The sequence below is a fragment of the Syngnathus acus genome, chromosome 6 (genome assembly GCF_901709675.1).
Source record: "Syngnathus acus chromosome 6, fSynAcu1.2, whole genome shotgun sequence".
Lineage (NCBI taxonomy): Eukaryota > Metazoa > Chordata > Actinopteri > Syngnathiformes > Syngnathidae > Syngnathus > Syngnathus acus.
In genome coordinates, this window is record NC_051092.1 from 11,902,491 (window position 1) to 11,920,219 (window position 17,729).

At 42.5% G+C, this 17,729-nt stretch overlaps 2 protein-coding genes across 7 annotated transcripts in view; both read left to right on the top strand.

Annotated features, from left to right (window-relative positions):
• The window catches only part of sema3e (sema domain, immunoglobulin domain (Ig), short basic domain, secreted, (semaphorin) 3E), a 19,557-nt gene extending 14,389 nt beyond the window's left edge, over positions 1–5,168 (top strand). The window contains exons 7-17 of one of the 2 annotated variants that reach the window (XM_037254338.1): positions 1–44; positions 152–266; positions 341–410; positions 479–623; positions 1,307–1,532; positions 1,844–1,935; positions 2,217–2,258; positions 2,478–2,644; positions 2,858–2,928; positions 3,032–3,165; positions 4,030–5,168. The exon at positions 1–44 is cut by the window's left edge and continues 99 nt beyond it. In XM_037254338.1, coding sequence (XP_037110233.1) covers positions 1–44; positions 152–266; positions 341–410; positions 479–623; positions 1,307–1,532; positions 1,844–1,935; positions 2,217–2,258; positions 2,478–2,644; positions 2,858–2,928; positions 3,032–3,165; positions 4,030–4,515 — 1,592 coding nt within the window. In that variant the 3' untranslated portion in view covers positions 4,516–5,168. The remainder of the gene's footprint in view (positions 45–151; positions 267–340; positions 411–478; positions 624–1,306; positions 1,533–1,843; positions 1,936–2,216; positions 2,259–2,477; positions 2,645–2,857; positions 2,929–3,031; positions 3,166–4,029) is intronic. The other variant, XM_037254339.1, reaches the window with a different exon arrangement.
• Positions 5,169–14,697: 9,529 nt separating this feature from the next.
• The window catches only part of pclob (piccolo presynaptic cytomatrix protein b), a 44,759-nt gene continuing 41,727 nt past the window's right edge, over positions 14,698–17,729 (top strand). For all 5 annotated transcript variants that reach the window (XM_037254276.1, XM_037254278.1, XM_037254277.1 and 2 more), the window contains exons 1-2: positions 14,698–14,842; positions 16,327–17,380. In XM_037254276.1, the coding sequence (XP_037110171.1) occupies positions 16,562–17,380 (819 nt within the window). In that variant the 5' untranslated portion in view covers positions 14,698–14,842; positions 16,327–16,561. The remainder of the gene's footprint in view (positions 14,843–16,326; positions 17,381–17,729) is intronic.

The following is a 17,729-nucleotide window of genomic DNA, read 5'->3' on the forward strand; positions in this document are numbered from 1 at the left end:
GTGTCAACAAGGCGGTTTTCACCCGCGTCGGACGAGTCTGTGCGGTAAGGCTTTGATATATTGTTATGGCTTTTTGTGCACAAAATCCATCATGAAGCCAAAAGTGCTGAGAGCGCATTCAGCCATCATCTAGTGTCCTATTGCGTCTCAGAATGATCAAGGAGGACAAAGGATGCTGGTGAACAGATGGAGCTCTTTTCTGAAAACTCGACTCATTTGCTCTGTGGCTGGACCTGACGGCATTGACACTCACTTTGATTTACTCGGTGAGGACATGCGGTTTACCTCTTTCATCCTGTATCTACAGTACTTCCAAAATAAATTCTGCGTTTTTTTTTAGAGGACATCTATGAGTTGAAGAACAAAGATGGGAAAAACCCAGAAATCTTTGGCCTTTTTAGCACAACAAGGTGAGGAAGACAACATTTGTGTTTCATGGCATGAAGGCAGACTGATCACTTAAAGTCTTCTTTTTCAGTGCGGTGTTTAAAGGCTATGCAGTGTGTGTCTATCACATGGACGACATCCGAGCAGCGTTTAATGGCCCCTTTGCCTTCAGAGAGAGACCTGAGCATCACTGGACACCTTCTGAGGATAGAGTGCCCTACCCACGGCCTGGATCTGTACGTCCTGTTTCTTAATTGATTTTTTTCAGACAGTGAAACGTAGATCTGTGTCACCCGGGCAGTTGTGGAAGGACACAATAGCTAATGGAAGCATGTGCAGATTGAACAATAGGTGTCACAAGATTGAGCCTTGAGGGACCCCACAAGTCATACGCATTTTATTTGAGACTCACTAACCAATTGCAGCAAAGTATAGCCTGTCCTAAAGATAGGACTTGAACCAAGGACTTGAACTAACTTAGAGCAATCGAGTTTTCCACCCATTGTTCTAATCGCTGGAATAAGATGACCCGTAGTGGATGAAGTGCTACATTCACAAAGGAAAATGCAATCCATGCTAATCCCAGAATCATGTGCATTTTGCAGTTTGCACTCACTTTTTTAGCTTGGACAAATAAATACCCTCTTAAGTCCAGTGCTTGTCACCATGGTAACAAAAGCCACTCTCAAACGGGACAGGGCTGCACACTCAAAACAATTTGATTTTCGAAAGATTAAAAAACAAGAGAGTGAATAGCACGCTACAATTCTTGATCCTTGGGGTATTTTGGTAAAAGTAAGTCAGAGATGAGTCAGACCACACCATACCAGCTTTTTGTCATCCACACAGCAAAGCCGTGCCAATGCAATTAATTACCTTCTCTACTTCCACCGCTTTAAATCTGTCATCTTGTTGGTAGTGCGCCAGCAAAGTCAACGGCGGCGGCTTTTCAAGCTCCAAGGAGTTCCCAGATGAGGTTTTGCGCTTTGTGCGCGCTCACCCCATGATGTATCGTCCAGTTCTTCCACAACATCGCAGGCCGGTTTTCCTGCAAACAGAGCCGAGCCCGAGAAAGTTGACTCAGATTGCGGTGGACAGAGTTCAAGCCCAGGATGGACACTACCATGTTCTCTACATTGGGACAGGTACAGCTTGTTCTTTATGGCAACACGCATTGTTTACTAGCTCTTTAGTTAACCTTGCAAGGACAGCTACAATAATGTTTTGTATAATGAAATGTGACACAGTACCCAACAAGTTATGAGAGGTATGTGGTACAATAAAATTTAGTAAGTATTAAACAATATGTACCGTATGGTTTTATATATTGGTACGATACCGTACAATATGGTATGATAAAAAACAATTCAGTATGAAACGGTACTATGGATGGATTGATTTGTCAAAATATGGCATGACAGACCCTAAACAATCCACTTCTGTCTCTTTCCTTTAGATGACGCGCTGGTGCTCAAAGTGATCACAATCTACAACAAAGACGCTGACACAATGGAAGAAGTGCTGCTGGAGGAGCTGCAAGTGTTTGAGGTGTGAACGTTGCAACAAAGTATCTTCTTTTAGTTTTCAGAATTTTAGGCAATTAATTCAATTACAAGAAAAGAAACATTTACACTGCCATTCACATCTACAATCACTGAATAGGAAATTAACTGTATCTACTAAACTACCAATAACCAAAATAAAATTAACCCACTGAATTTAGTTAATGGCCCTGAAAATATAAAAGCATATTTGTCTTTACTGCATCTCATGCACGTCCCTATGCTACTATTGTTTTGACACAGACGTCTGTCTTTTTTTCTTCCCAGGTTCCAGCTCCAATAAAAGAGCTTATTATATCAGCAAAACGGGTAAGACGGAATATCTATGTGCACTTTGTGCAAGCATAATACATCCGATGTTCCCTGTTTATATTGGCTGGATTAAAATTGATCATTCCTGCAATTCTGCTTTTTAACCACAAGGTGATAATGTTGCATCACTTTGCATGGCTGTGTTCTGTCATCAAAGCTGGGAGTAGAATTGTTGAGCATATTGAACTTCCTGTTTATGGTTTTGGGGGTTCACAGCAACAGTTGTACGTGGGCTCGGACGTGGGCGTGGCCCAGGTTAAATTGCACCAGTGCGCCCTCTACGGCTCTGAATGCGCCGACTGTTGTCTAGCTCGAGACCCCTACTGCGCTTGGGATGGTTTCGCCTGCTCCAGCTACTACCCAACTGGAGTCTACACCAAAAGGTAAGCACAGGGCAGAGGTGCAAAAGTACATACATGCTTTAACAAAAATATAAAAATACAAAAAACTCCTTTGTTTAAATGTATGTATAAAGTACATACTCCATACTTGTACTATATTACTACTCGTGGCCTCTTTTTGTTGTCCACCAATGCTTCTGTCGCTCATACAAAAATCCCCCTCCATCCATTTTATTTTTTGCTGCTCATTTTCAGCAGACGATTCAGGCGACAGGATATTCGCCACGGCAACGCCGTCCAGCTGTGCAATGGCCTGCAAATTGATGGTGAGTGGAAAGGAACTGGCTCCAGTTGCTTTGTATGTCAAAGAAATGGTCTACAAATATGAACAATGCTTAAATGAGATCTTAATCCCGTGTGTCCATCCAGATGAGCAATGGCATAAGTCCGAGGAAAAGACGGTGTTTGGTGTGGAGGGTAACAGCACGTTGCTCAGCTGCGTCCCTCGATCACTTCATGCCAAGGTGCTCTGGTTCCTACAAAATGGAGACGACAAAAAACAGGTCAGTTTCGGACACCATGAGGCGCAGAGAATTGTACTGTGGAAAGAAATGCTATTGTTGACAATTGTCATCATCAAGTCACACAAGCTTTTTCTGAAATGGCAAAACTAGCAAACAAACATTTGCATGTCATTTGACCAAAAAAGGATCAAATGTGATTTAAAAAATTGATACTTAGATATGGTTAACCTGATGATTGAAGGATTGGCAAATTAATAATAATAATAATAAATTATATTTATAACGCACTTTACATTCGGAGGAATCTCAAAGTGCTACATGGCAAGTAAAAACAAGAAAACAAAGCAAAGACAAGTATAAAACAACTGGACGACAACCAGGATGTGAGAAACTGGATTACGGAAATGCTAGGGTAAAGAGATGAGTTTTAAGTCCGGTTTTGAAAGAGTCAGTGGATTGGGGTGCTCTTAAGTGGCCGGGGAGGGAGTTCCACAGTGTGGGGGCTGCATGGCAGAAGGCCCGGTCGCCCATGATGCGCAACTTGGTTTTCGGGACGTGGAGAAGGTGTGAGTTGGGTGAACGGAGGCTTCAGGTGGCAGGTTTTGGGGCAAGGAGTTCTTTGAGGTATGGGGGAGCATGTCCGAGGATACACTGGGGAGTGAGGAGGGCGATCTAAAGATTAATTAATTAAGTTTTCTTGATGGCCCATAATTTGCCAGCAGTTTAGACATTGTATTTTGATAATTTACCCTAGAAAACTAATCAAATAAACAAACAAACAGAATATTTGGGGAGTATTAGTTAGTGCAACACCAAACACAACTAGTATGTTTCATTAAGTTTCTGTGTTAAACGTTTTATTAATCCATACATTTAAGAAGTCCCATTGATTTATACTGGCAGGTTCACGAGGACGAGCGCGTGATCTGGACCTCGCACGGGCTTCTCCTTCTGAGCGTCACCAGCTCCGATGCGGGCGTGTACGTGTGCCAGACGGTTGAACACGGCTACGTGCACACGTTGCTGCGCGTCACTCTGCACGTGCTCAGCGGGAAAGCGTTGGCGTCCGCCATCAGGCCTAACGACAAAAGCGGAGCCCCCTGCCAGTCGCATGTCAACCCCGTGGCGAGCCCCAGTTTCAGACCCAGGACTCTGGTCCCAGCTTCCCTGCCGAGCCCACACTCCAGGCAGTGGTACAAAGAGTTCCTCCAGCTGATTGATTACAGGGACGCCCAGCGAGTGGAAGAGTATTGTGAGAAGGTGTGGTGCCCAGATAAGAAACGCAAAAAGAACAAAAAGAAGTTTATCCCCCCAAGTGGTGTGAAGAAAGGTAAAGCCAGGGCGGCTGAGGGTAGTCATCGAGCCCCCAGGCACACTCTTGACACCTGAGAAGCACACTCACACTCACTCACATTTGTTCTTTAGAGAATTTAGTACCAAAAAAAACCCCCACATTGTAAATAATACAAATGATCACACCTTGGATTGTTTGACAGTTCGTCACAAGCACACACAGACAATTTCACATTTGCAACCTATGCATATTTTAGAGTCGTCAGTGAACCAAACGCGCATGTTTTTTTGGAGTTTGGGAGGAAAATAGAGTTCCGGGAGAATGCGACATGCAAGCACCGGAGAACAAGCCACAATTTGAATTTGAGCCTGTTTCAGTGTTGTCCAGAGTAGTTACATCCAATTCATCAAGCCATCAGTTTTCTTTAGTGTTTGTTCGTATTTAGGTGAGCGAGTGCCTGACTTTGGGACCAGAGGTGGATCACACCCTTGATTGGTCGCCTGCCAATCTCAGGGCACAGTTGGACATATTCACACTTCCATTCAGTTTTAACTTAACATGCACGTATTTGGAAAGAAAAAGGGAATATCCCAGGCAAGCAAACGCCTCATTGAAAGATCCGAGAATCAAACCCGGAAGCTTTTGATTGTGAGGCGAATGTGATAACCACATTATTTACCATGCTGACAATTTTAAGTCAACTGTTTTGGCATTAGAGCATTTAATCACAAAATTCCATCATATTTGTGGAACGTAACATATCCAGTTCCCGTGTTTCTCCTACTAAATTCCAATGTGAGATGTTAACATTTTGACATTTACTGTAGTTTGGTTTTCAGACTGACTTTGAAAAGACAAAGCGATCATCTGTCACAGACGGGTTGTGTGTGGGTCAGTCGTGTGAAAAATGAGGTCCTCCCCTCTCAGAGGCAAGGGGGCGCCGGGCAATTAGGTGACAGGGACATTGATCCGCGGAGACAAGACACACTGTAAATACAAGATCCCGTGGACTGACCCCGCCGTCAATCCCAATGCACTCTGCCGTCTCTTTACAACTGTACTCGTGCTCTGAACGCACTGCATGTGTATCTCACTGTATCTGTCATGACAGAAATAAAACAGCTCTGGTAAAAATTAAGAGACCAAAATAACATAAAAGTTGAACGTTTTGGCAACAATTCCTTAAGGTATTGGATGTTTGGTGCAAACACAACCCTGTGATCACTCCAAAAACTAGAATGGAACATTCAGGTGGCAGCAATTTGGGGGCTGATTCTGAAAATATGTGCGTAGATTTTAACATTGACTGTACATATCAAGAGCAAAATCTGACAGATAATTTTGAAGTGGTCTCTGTTTTTTTTCCAGAGTTGCGTGTGTTATAAGTAAATCCCTTCTAATATTGTTGTTATTAATATTACTACGCTGACGTATGATGATAATTTATTCTGTTTCTGGGTTATGTAGTTTTTAGACAAACATAAACTGGAAAAATGTAATGCTGTTGTTATGTTTGTTTGTGTTATGAACATTTCATTGTACAGTTAAATGAAACAAAACCACTATACTGTACCAGAAACTTGTTTTTTTGTATTCTAATCAAGATCTAAATGACAATAAAAGAAAAATTAAGCACTTGAAGAAGCTAAATAAATGTTAAGTTTCATATTAGTGAACAACAGATTGAAATTTGAAGAGATGGGGGAGTGGGAAATGTTTTCGTCTTTCGGGTGGTGCAACAAAAAATAGAGAAGCACAGAATCAACACAAAATAAAAACTTTTTGGCCCTAAAATACTTCCTAGATTCATAACATGACAACATATATATAAGAATTTTAGCATATAGCAAGTGAACACAGTTTTATTTCACTATTTTGCCTCTTTAATTTTTTATTTTGGTGGTGGGGAACGCACAAAATCAGTTTTTCCTAATCCCTTGAAGCTAAACATATCCAAATTAGTGCATAAATATATTTTATGATCTGATTTCAGTAGTTAAATTCAAATCTTGGAGAAGTCGTTGCCCCAATTTTCTAAACTACGCATCTCAGTCAAAATGATGGGTTTCACAGAAAAGTTTTAAATCAGTTATATTTTTTGAGAAAAATCTCATTTGGGAACAACAAACGTGAAAAATCGGCCGCACCACAGTTGATGACTTCCTTCCTTGGAGCATAACATATGCAAAATGCACAACCCAGATATATTTTATTATGTGACTGCAGGTCATTGCAGTCATCAGAGCTTATTTTCCTTTTTAATGGTTCAGCGTGAAAGCTGTTGAAGGACATGCTACTGATTTTGTTATTGCACACACACACACACACACACACACACACACACACACACACACACACACACACACACACACACACACACACACACACACACACACGCACACACGCACACACGCACACACTCACACACTTACAGAGGGCTTTTCACACTCATTCAAATTCAGCCGTGGTCCACCTGAGCCAGCGGGGTACTAAAGGCATCTGAGGATGGAATTCATGCTGCTGATAGATTCCATATGGCTACCATGGCAACAAGCTCTGAAACAGCTCAACACATGTCCCCATCAAAGCGCTCTTTCTGCCTCTCTCTGTCAAGTCCAGCATAGTTAGCTGAGGCCTTTTCTACAATAGCCACATATATACAGAAGAACCAAAGCGGGCAAGGACCAAATTAACTTCTTTAACTGTAATTTGGTCAATGCACTTAAAAACAATCAATCAAGCAAGTATGCATTGCCCAATAGTGTTATAGTTATTTTTAAAAATTACGATTGAGGGTAGATGTACTCCAAAAGGCCACCCAAAGTGGTCAACTTTACAACCTCCAAAAGTGGAGCTCTTCTTGGAGTTCTTTTAAATGTACTTTGTGGGCGCAGATCTCCAAGAGGACTCCAGCGCGTTCTTGCGGCATGAAGACCACACGCCTTTCCTGTGCCGAACTTAATTGGGTGATAAACAAGTTGACGAAGTTGCCCCCCCCCAAAGGCACAATATCGTGCTTAAATGTGTGCATATGCAACTAACTTACAAATTCTTCAAGAAACTGTCAGAAAATATTTTTCCCATGACCTGTGAGCAAGGATTTGGTGCATGCTCATTACTAAAATAAAATTAGCCAGCGGGCTGGCTCCAAATTCTAACTCAATCTGTTTAATAAAATGCGAACGTCCCTTGATATTGAGTTAAAGAAGAAAATGTCAATTCAAGAACCAATGCCAAAAAAGTGCTGCTGCATATTCTTTGCAATCAATGTGATGTTTAATTTAACTAGGACAGTAATTAATACATCAAATATATATGTATAAATTAGCAATCTTTAGAGTAAAAGAAGTTTCTCTGACAGAAAACTAATCAAAACTTTGAGCAGATATCATCAAAAGTAAAAGAGATTATATAGGCACCATTGAAAAGGTCTGTAGTGCACAATTTAAAGTAGACAATTATGATGAGGATATTCTTGCCCTGGTTCAAGAAAACGACCAGTAATTAAGGATCACCACTACAATCATTGGGCAGAAGACAGCAATCTCTTTTTACTTTCATCCAGCATTTTTTTTTTTCTCACCAAAAGGAAAGGTTAAACTGAATCCAGCACCAACGGCCTTGATAAGCTCCACAGAAACACTATCAGTGCTCGGGCAGCAAGCTTGTCCTTCTGCATGGGACACTTGCCTCTCTGGGGAAGAGCAAATTTGCCACTGGCAAACATGAACGCCGGTGCGCAAGCACACAAAATGCGCGCAAAAAGAGATGATAAAGACAATAGCAATGGGCCAACACATGTTATCTCAGTGGTGCAGCTGCTCACATGCAATACATTAAAGTGCAGTTAGAATACATCAATTTGATTCTTTGTTTGCTTTGAGTCGAGTGAATGGCTTCTAGGAAGGGGGGCTAAAGTGGAACTGGAGCCAATGATGCTTCAGTGGCCTGCTTCATATGATTTCACATGTGCAGTTTTAAGTCCCAATAAAGTAATAATAATAATAATAATAATAATAATAATAATAATAATAATAATATACTTCCTGTTAAAAGAATGACATTTTGGGTCAAAAAGCAACCTGAGTAAGCCTGAGATCATCAGCTGACAGCTGCAGGCAAACGTGGCAAGTGTTGACGTAAGCAAAGCACATTAAAACGTGTGGAATGAAAAGGAGCAAGTCCTACCTGAGACCATGCGCCATGACTCATGCCCCCCCCCCCCTTTTTTTTGCACTGCTGCGTGGGCCACTCCTTACATTTTCGATGATCTGGCATGCAATCAGCAAGACTCCAAGTGGGTCAGCTAGCAGATGCAAGTGAGAAAGACACTCATGAAAAGAACGAGCCAGATTCCGAACCTCGGAACGCTAGCAGGTTCTCAACTGGTGGGCCGGGACCTAAAATTGAGTTGCACACAACTAGTAAAAAATGACATGAGTCAGGAAATGTTACTCAATACCATTTTGGAATTTGACCAGTTCTGATCACTAGCTACTCAAATACAATATAGTGCAGTCTTTGGTGAGTCCAAGCTAACAATATGCTTATGTTAAACTCATTTGAAATTGTCTTTAGAAATGTAACATATTGCACAAATATTTTCTGTGGCTATTTTGAACAAACAATGCTTTATTCCACTTAATGTTTATAAAAATGGGTCGCATGTTTCCAACAATAGAAATATGCCGGTCCCAGGGTGACCACAGTTAAGAATCACTGTTCTGTGCTAACATTTGGTTAAGCAACAACTAGTCTCCCACCCTGACATCTGGATTTAGGCCTGTTTTACTGTCTCCTCTCTTCACTCACATCTCTTGTTTAATGATTTAATTTTGGGGGACAAACAAGAAAAAGCCCTCCAGATATGCTGGATACTTGCTCCAGGCAAATTTTCAGATAGTATTTTGGCGTGATGGAACATTTAGAGGTTTATACACTTGTACGTTTATATAATTCCAGTGTGTGTGTGTGTGTGATGTAGCCCGTGCGATTAATCTGGGTGTAATCACTACTCTTGTGACTCTGTCCGGAGGGGGTGTGGTTTCCCAGTCCTCGCTAATCCCGTCCTTTTTTCCTCATCCCTGCATCATTGCCATTACATCACTCGTAACGTCAACAGCTGCAACTGATCGGTAATACACCAACAGATGAAATCACGGCAAATGACATGTTCCATGTCAGATGACGTTTTCTCAGAATTTGGCAAATGTTCGTCATTCATGTTCCAAACTTTGAATGTCAGAGCTCTTCAGTGGTAGATTAGCAAGGCAAACGAGGTAATTTTTCTCGGTCCTGTTAAATGCTTTGCTGTATTTTGGCCTGATCTAGTTTGTAATTAGTGCTGTAATTTCATACCTTCAGGTTAAAAAAAATACAAATATAAATAATTAATGCATAAAAAATGTATACATGAAAATAAACTGGATGTTTATACCACACAAATAATGTTTCTCACCTAATAAAATCAAATAATTTTAATGCTCCTTGGAAGCAGTGAACATTAGAGGAACTCTAAAGGCAAATGTTGACAAATGCAAGGATTTACGTATGTGAGTGATTTGATTATACACGTGAAAGAGTTTTTTTTCCCCACGCGTCCTTAAAGGCATCTGCAGAAATATCCATCCAAATCTTTGCAGAAGCACGCTAATGCTCATTAAGTGGCCACAAAGCTGCTCCAGTGCCACGCTTAAAAGAAAGATTCGTCTCAAATGTAATACATCACCTAACTCTCAAGATTAGCGTGTAAGGTTTGATTTCGGAAGCGGAAAAGTTAATACCAACACAATATGATAGGTGTGTGTGGCTGGGCCACACGTAATAAGCCCTCCTAATAAGGCTTTTCTTTCTTTCTTTCTTTCTTTCTTTCTTTCTTTCTTTCTTTCTTTCTTTCTTTCTTTCTTTCTTTCTTTCTTTCTTTCTTTCTTCTTTCTTTCTTTCTGGAAGGGGAAAAAGGCATCATATGCCTCGTCTTATATACGATGCAAAGAAGAGCACTGGAAGACAAACTGTATAAAACTTTAAAGCAAAATATACATAAAAAATGGCCTCTTGTGGCATATTCTGAGTGTGAATGCATCCATCAGGCAGCCATAGCAGGGCCAAAGCAGCAGCAGGCTGCTGGGAGCCTCGCTGGTGAATATTTGATGAGAGAATGGATCTCCTCCTTCTGCAGGTTGACTTCAGCGTGCACACACGCAGATGACACACACACACACACACACACACACAGATGGTACCATTTCTCCATCTTAATATGCCAAGCAGAAAAGGTGCTAAGAGAAGTCACAGATGAACGGCACACCTGAAAAATAATGCTGGAACAGCCTTGTGGCCTTCATTTTGAAATTACTAGACAAGACAGACACGCGCACGCGCACGCACACGCACACGCACACTTGTTCATGTACCTATTGTAATAAGTGTTGAGCAGACGAGTCAACTTTGCCACTCCGCATGAACATTTAGGGAGTGAAGTGGACTAATCCCTGATCAGATATATTCTGCATTTCATCATCCAATTTATAGGGCACTTTCCACTCATTGGCAAAAGATAATCCGATAATAAGAACAGCGTGTGAACATGTCACCGTGCATCCATGAAGCCTTAATAACGGCCACTTTGGGAACCCGTCTGAATCTCTGGAGACTTCTTCACTTTAATCAATAAGAGCGACTGTGAGAGCTGCTCTGGTAATTTTCTTTGAAACCTGAAAGCATTTCCCCGTTCAAAAATGTGACGTATGTGTCACGCTTTAATTGGGATAAACACATCACACAGGGGGACTATTAAAACGCATTTAGTCTCTCGGTAAAGCAACCGTCACCCATCCATGCCTTTCTATTTTGAGCATTTTTGACTTTCATTTTGTACTCAAAAGGCCCATTCTGAAGCCAGATGTCGCACCGCTCCTCTGTTTGCCAGCCTGCTCATGAATGAACATCAATGATTGGACTGTGGCTCCTCATTATAACCGGGTTACAGCTCACTGATTTGAGAGAGGGGGCTGTCGAGATCGAAACAAGACTCGAATAGAAGCAGAGATTAGAACTGTGCTGATGTCTCTTTAAGGGTATTTTTAGCAAGGCGGACAGCCGTGGTCACTTTGAACCGATGGTGGCACGTGAGAGGCTTGTGATGCTGGTGAGTGAAGGAAGGAGCTGGCGACTGATTGCCACAAGTTCATGCTCTTAAAAAAAAGTGACGGTTGGGCACATGCACACTTAGTCTGCTAGCCTAATGCTAGCATATGACGGGAAAAAAATTGAAACGCAAAATAGAAGATTAGTCTACAATTCAATTTGACCCCAAGCAATGTATTGAATATATTATGAAATATCTCTCCATATTTACATCAGGAAAGGAGACTGAACAAGAACATCGGTGCATGTGGCAGTAATACATGAATAATAAATATTATATATAAGTATGTATACACCCACATGTGAACGTGATCAGCAGCAAGTAGTCAGCAGCTTTAAATATGGCCAAAAAACGTATACAGTCTGTCGCAAAAGTAACTCCCTGCATAATGCTACACGACACCACACTACGTGATTCCCTTTCCTGCACATATAAAAACAAAAAGCAGCAAATATAGTCAGCAACATCGAAGCATCAAGAGCAGTGTTGCTTGTAAAGTCAAATGTGTTGACTTGGCGGGTTGGTGTGGAGTCCAAATTCGCCCCCTTGGGCTGCAGATGTAAATTTAATGACAGCGCCGAAGTGCGCCTTATCATATTACTGTATTGATTACATGCTGACAAACCCACCTTCCCCTGCCGAAACACGCAGAAGGCACACGAACCTAGAGACCTACACAGGTTGCCATCAAAAAAGATGCCAGGGAAAAACTGTTTCGCCTTTCTGAAAGGTCGCCAGAGGTGAGTGCTACTAAAAAAAACATGTACAAATGTAATTGGGAGTGACTTGGTTATCCAAAGTTGCATTGAGTCTTAACTTCTACAATTGCATCCAAAAGGGAAAAACCTCCATGCTGCATTACGCTCTGCTGTGTCGGCCTAATTAAAACGAGAGCGATAAGCACTGCTCGTAAGCTCTGTTTGTTTGACTGAGAGCCAGCCAGAAAGGGGAGACGATGTGTGTGTGCGTGTGTGTGTCAGTGTTGAACATGCGGGAAAGAGAAAACAAAAAAGTACAAAAGTGATGGCGCCTTTCTAATGTCGGAGCAAAGGAGAGGCAGGCCTCCAAGATTAGATAGAAAACCTTGGTGATTGGCGTATTCCACCATGAGAGTTGATGTTCACTTCCTGTCCATCTTTTTAGTCAGCAAGATTTCCCAACTTGTTTGGTTTATACTTTTGTGTGTATAATCACACCGTGGGTCAAACTGACCCTGCAACGTGATTACTGTCTCTGAAGGTTAAAGATTGTGCAGATGCTTGTACAAAATGGTGAGTGCGGTAATTATATGGGATTCCACTGTAAAAAGCTTTCTGTCCACTTGTCTTTACAATCTCAAGAGACTGTTGAAGAATAGAATCACGTGACCATTCTACGCATGACACCACAGTGGGAGAACGTAATTCATTCTTCTTGTTCGACTTGACGGCGCTTGAGCTATTGCGAGGGATTTAAGTGCGTGGGAGGAAAGTAGATGGCCAGAGTGCAGGTTGTAGTTTATAGGCTTTAGCTCGCGCAGCTTCCTCCCCTCCACCCCAAAAGCCGTTAAACAACAACAAAAACAACAGATTTAAGTACCGTGTGATGAGAATGAGTTGGAAACTCTGCATGCAGTCCAAAATGAATGAAATGATTTCTGACTTTTGTTCATCTTCTAATCACACAGGATTCCCACGCGTGAAAACACATACACATGCACACTTTCTCACTCTGTCACTCCCACGCATCCCATTCACACTTCGCCACCATTGAAGGATGAATTCATCCATTGTGCAAATATTAACGGAAGACATACTTGCAATACAATTGTGCTTTATCATTTTATATTTAAAACACGTGAACATAGTAAATATTCATAACACGGTAAATATTGACAGAAAGTGTTGCATGTAGACACTGTTGCAACAATGCTTATAGGCAAATTAATCTAAAACATTAAAACACAATTGACTTGACAAACTGAGCTCTTTCGTATGAGGTTGGAACACAACATCAAAACTTGAGAGGTGGTGAATGAAACGTGCATTGTAATTCATGATCCATGGAGTATTTTTACAAAAACATGCTACAGAAGAGTTTAACAATACACCTGGGAACCAACACGCTTACAATTTTACTGACATCTAAAGCCTTTTCTTTTCTTCTACTACATTGTTTTTTTCCCCAGTAAGATCAGGGGACAGTGAGTAGGTTGTCTGAGCACATCACATCTAAAACAGCCAGTGAGAAGGCCACGAAAGGGGGAGCAGTGACCTTACAGAGGTGCTTTCTGCCTCTGGATATTTACTGTCTGGAACTCATGTCCTCATTTAAATAAAGGGGGGCAGCTACTACTAAAATGCACCCTAGCAGAAAATAACCGGAATGTCCAGAAATGAAAAAATGCTACGCAAGCAAAATTTGCTCACTTAACGTTATGACAATTTCATCTAATGTTGACATTTGTGTGATCATTCAGAAATTGTGTTGGATATTCTCCAGACAGCATGTAGACATTTTGATCAGTGAGAGAGTGTGAGAGAGAGAGAGAGAGAGAGAGAGAGAGAGAGAGAGAGAGAGAGAGAGAGAGAGAGAGAGAGAGAGAGAGAGAGAGAGAGAGAGAGAGAGGAAAACGTTCTTTTTCTATTCTATATTGCAGTGCAGTACAGTATATTAACAAACAACTGAATCAAAAATAGTATACTTAGTATACTGACGTTTATTTACTCCTACTACCACCACCACTATTACCACTAATAATCATCATCACCACCATCACCGACATCATCATCTTCATCATATTTTCTAAAATTACATATGCATTGTTACATACTGTATATATTATTATTAACATTAACGCCACTATAAATACCAATAAAATAAATGAATGATGGTGCAGCATTGCATGCAGAATCTCAGACGCCCAATACAATCTTGTGCAGATAACAACCTTCATAACGATTTCTTGACGGGGAGTTCGCGTGTCATTTCTAAAAAAATAATCACATTGCGATAGCTGCATTTCAGCAGGCTTTTCGTTTGCTCACGCGAGTCACGTGGACCCAAACCCGCGTGTCCCCTTTAATTTCCCTGGCCGTGCATTGCGATCACCTGTCAGATGCAACGCATGCGCACTTACACGGGAGGCATACCCCCCTTCTCCTCTTCTGGAGGATGTTGCTGATCATCGCTCCCTCCTTCCGCCGCTGCCTCTGTGCCCTACGCCTCTCTACAGCCACGCACACGGCGAGCGCGTCGAGGAGCAGGATGGCCGTACGGATTCGATCTCACTGAAGGTATCCCCCTGCTTATCGTCCGCAAAACGGGGAGAGACTTGTCATTTGACATTGTAGCCGCGTAGGGTGAAGGATGCTGCGGGGTGGGAGGAGGATGCGCGAGTCCTTGTTTTTTTTCCCTTTCTTTTAACACCACCCAGCATGACAGGATTTCCCTCCTCCGCTTCTTTTATTACAGCTAATTTCATGCAATCTCAAATAAAAAGTGTGGCTTCCTGTCAAGGGCATGCGCACAGAATTGTGGAGGATGACTCGTTCTCCATCCGTCACGCTTCACTATCTCCCACAGGCGTTTCAACATATCATCGTGAGGTTCTTCTGTGATGTGATTTTCGCTGTGGATTGGCTGCAACCTATCATGTGTTGGGGGCTGGTGGGGGGGTGTACTGGACCAGAGCTGCAATGCAATTTGATGTTCTCGTCATGAATACATGGACAAGGATGATGCTAGATGTTCCACTGAAAAACATGCACCTCGAATGGTCATTTCGAATGTATGGTGGTGCCCATGTACACATTGCCCCACGTTCCATTGGCTTTGTCAGGCTCATAATGGGCTTGCGGTGCTCACCCGAGCAGTTCCGACCCGCTCCATGCACAAGCAACAGTGCCAGGCTGGATTTCCAGTGGCTCGGAGTGATATGCAAATGCTCAAGTCAGACATTAGTGGAGTGTGAGTAAGTGCATTTGTGCATGTGTGTGTGTGTACAGAATTAATCACGTGTTACGTAACAGCACGAGTGGACACCACGTAATAATGGGCATGTTAGAGGAGTTCTACTCGAGGATGATTGTGTGGCACCACAATGCAAGTGTTATTTGTGTGCTTGCTGCATGTGTTGCAGTGAGTGGTTAAGAGTGTGGTGAATGTGGTCACAGTGTTCACCATTAATTGAAAATTCTTCATTGGTCACTGCCATGAGTGATCGGGATTTTCTAAGTTGGACACTGCCAGTGGGAATTATTAGGAATCAACATACACAACCACTACATTAGCGGTTCTAAAACTTTTTACACCAAGTACATAGAACCTACGCATATGCAAATGAATATTTTCATTTCATACCACAAGAGGAAGCCGTTTAACTAGAATGAAACTATATTAAAGATTGCGGTCACACCATCAAACTGTCGACACTGTAAGAAAAAATGACCGGGGGTACTTTGTTAAATAGCATTCTTAACTCTCCTTAAATTCCAGCAACAACTTGGCGTTGCCAACTCACAATAATAAGGGTAGGTGACCACATCTTTTGACAACGAGCTTCGAGTTTGACACCCTTGCTGTAGCGAATCCTAAGAAATCCAGTGTATGCCCATTGTATTCAACATTCATGTTTTGGGTTGTTCAACATGCAGTCAAACGCACCGATACAGAGAGTGAAGTGATGTTAATTTGCTTTCCTTCTATCATCCCTCCATCTTATCTTGTTCCCTGTCAACCCTGACCTTCGCTCCTCCATCTCCCCCTCCACCCTCTCCAGGAAATCTCATGTAGATGCCGAGCCAGAGGAGAGTCCAGGGAGCAGCAGCAGCAGCAGCAGTAGCAGTGGGACCGTCGCTCTCTCCTCAGCACCCACTGAAGCCCCCCCACAGGTCTTGGCCGGAGCGCCAGGAGAGGAAACAGACAGTGGCTCCTGCTCTGACTCAGACACTTCTGTAGACTCCAGGTCCTACACGGAAGAGGAAGACGAGCAGGAAGACGAGGAAGATCCCGATATGTTTTCCTCCAAATTCCTCAGTGGGACCAACCCGTTGAGTGCCGTGTCGACTGCTGTCAACAAGTTTGGTCTGTTTGGTGATGACGTGGATGGGGATAAAAAACAGAAAAGTGGAGAGCAGCAGGCAGGTGTGGGCCCAGCGAAAGGGCAACCACAACAGAAAGGACCCGCAAAACCCAACCAGGGTGCTCCTGTGCAGAGGAGCCAGCCCCCTGCAAAACAAGGACAGCCGCAACTGCACGGCAATGGACAGGCCGGACCCCTGAAACAGAATGAAGGTCAACCAAAAGGCTTGCAGCAACAAGGTGCATCCAAGCCTGAGGATCCACCGCAGGCTCATGGAGATCAATCCCGGCGACAGCAACAACAGGGATCCCCTAAACCATCCCAGCAACAATCAGGACCGCCTAAGCCATCCCAACAACAGCAGCAGTCCCCTAAACCATCCCCACAACAACAGCAGTCACCTAAACCATCCCCACAACAACAGGGGTCCTCGAAACTATCCCAACAACAGTCAGGGCCGCCTAAACAGTCTCCGCAACAAGGATCACCTAAATTTTCCCCACAACAACAGAGCACCCCCAAAGCCCCACCACAACAGGCCTCGTCCAATGCAAGAGCATTACAGACCGCCCAGCAGCGAGGTCCAAAAGGACCTGCCACGCCAGACCTCAAGCAAGGCTCTTCAGTTTGTCCAGTTTGCAACACCACCAAACTCAACGTACACACCAAGGAAACACCAAACCATAAAACGTGCACGCAGTGCAAAACTCAAGTGTGCAACCTGTGTGGCTTCAGCCCTCCTGACACCGATGTAAGTATTTTATAGTTTATACTCAGACAAATACTGTCACCATGCTTGCAGAAAATGAAAGAGTGCATTACCGATCAATGTTTTCCCACTTTTACTGAGCTTTCCTAAGATCTTTTTGGGACAAATTTTGAAAATTGACAATTCTGATTTTCATTTGCAATGATGTATCAGGTCATCATTTGGTTCGTATTTATGGTTCTTAGTTATAAAACAGGAAAAAACTTCAATCATTGTTTCTCAATTCTTTGCAAATGTTTTATTTTGATTCAACACAAAATAATCACTTGAACGGAGGACTACCAAAATCTGAAAATATTCATTTTATTTAACAGGTTGAAATTCTGATGAT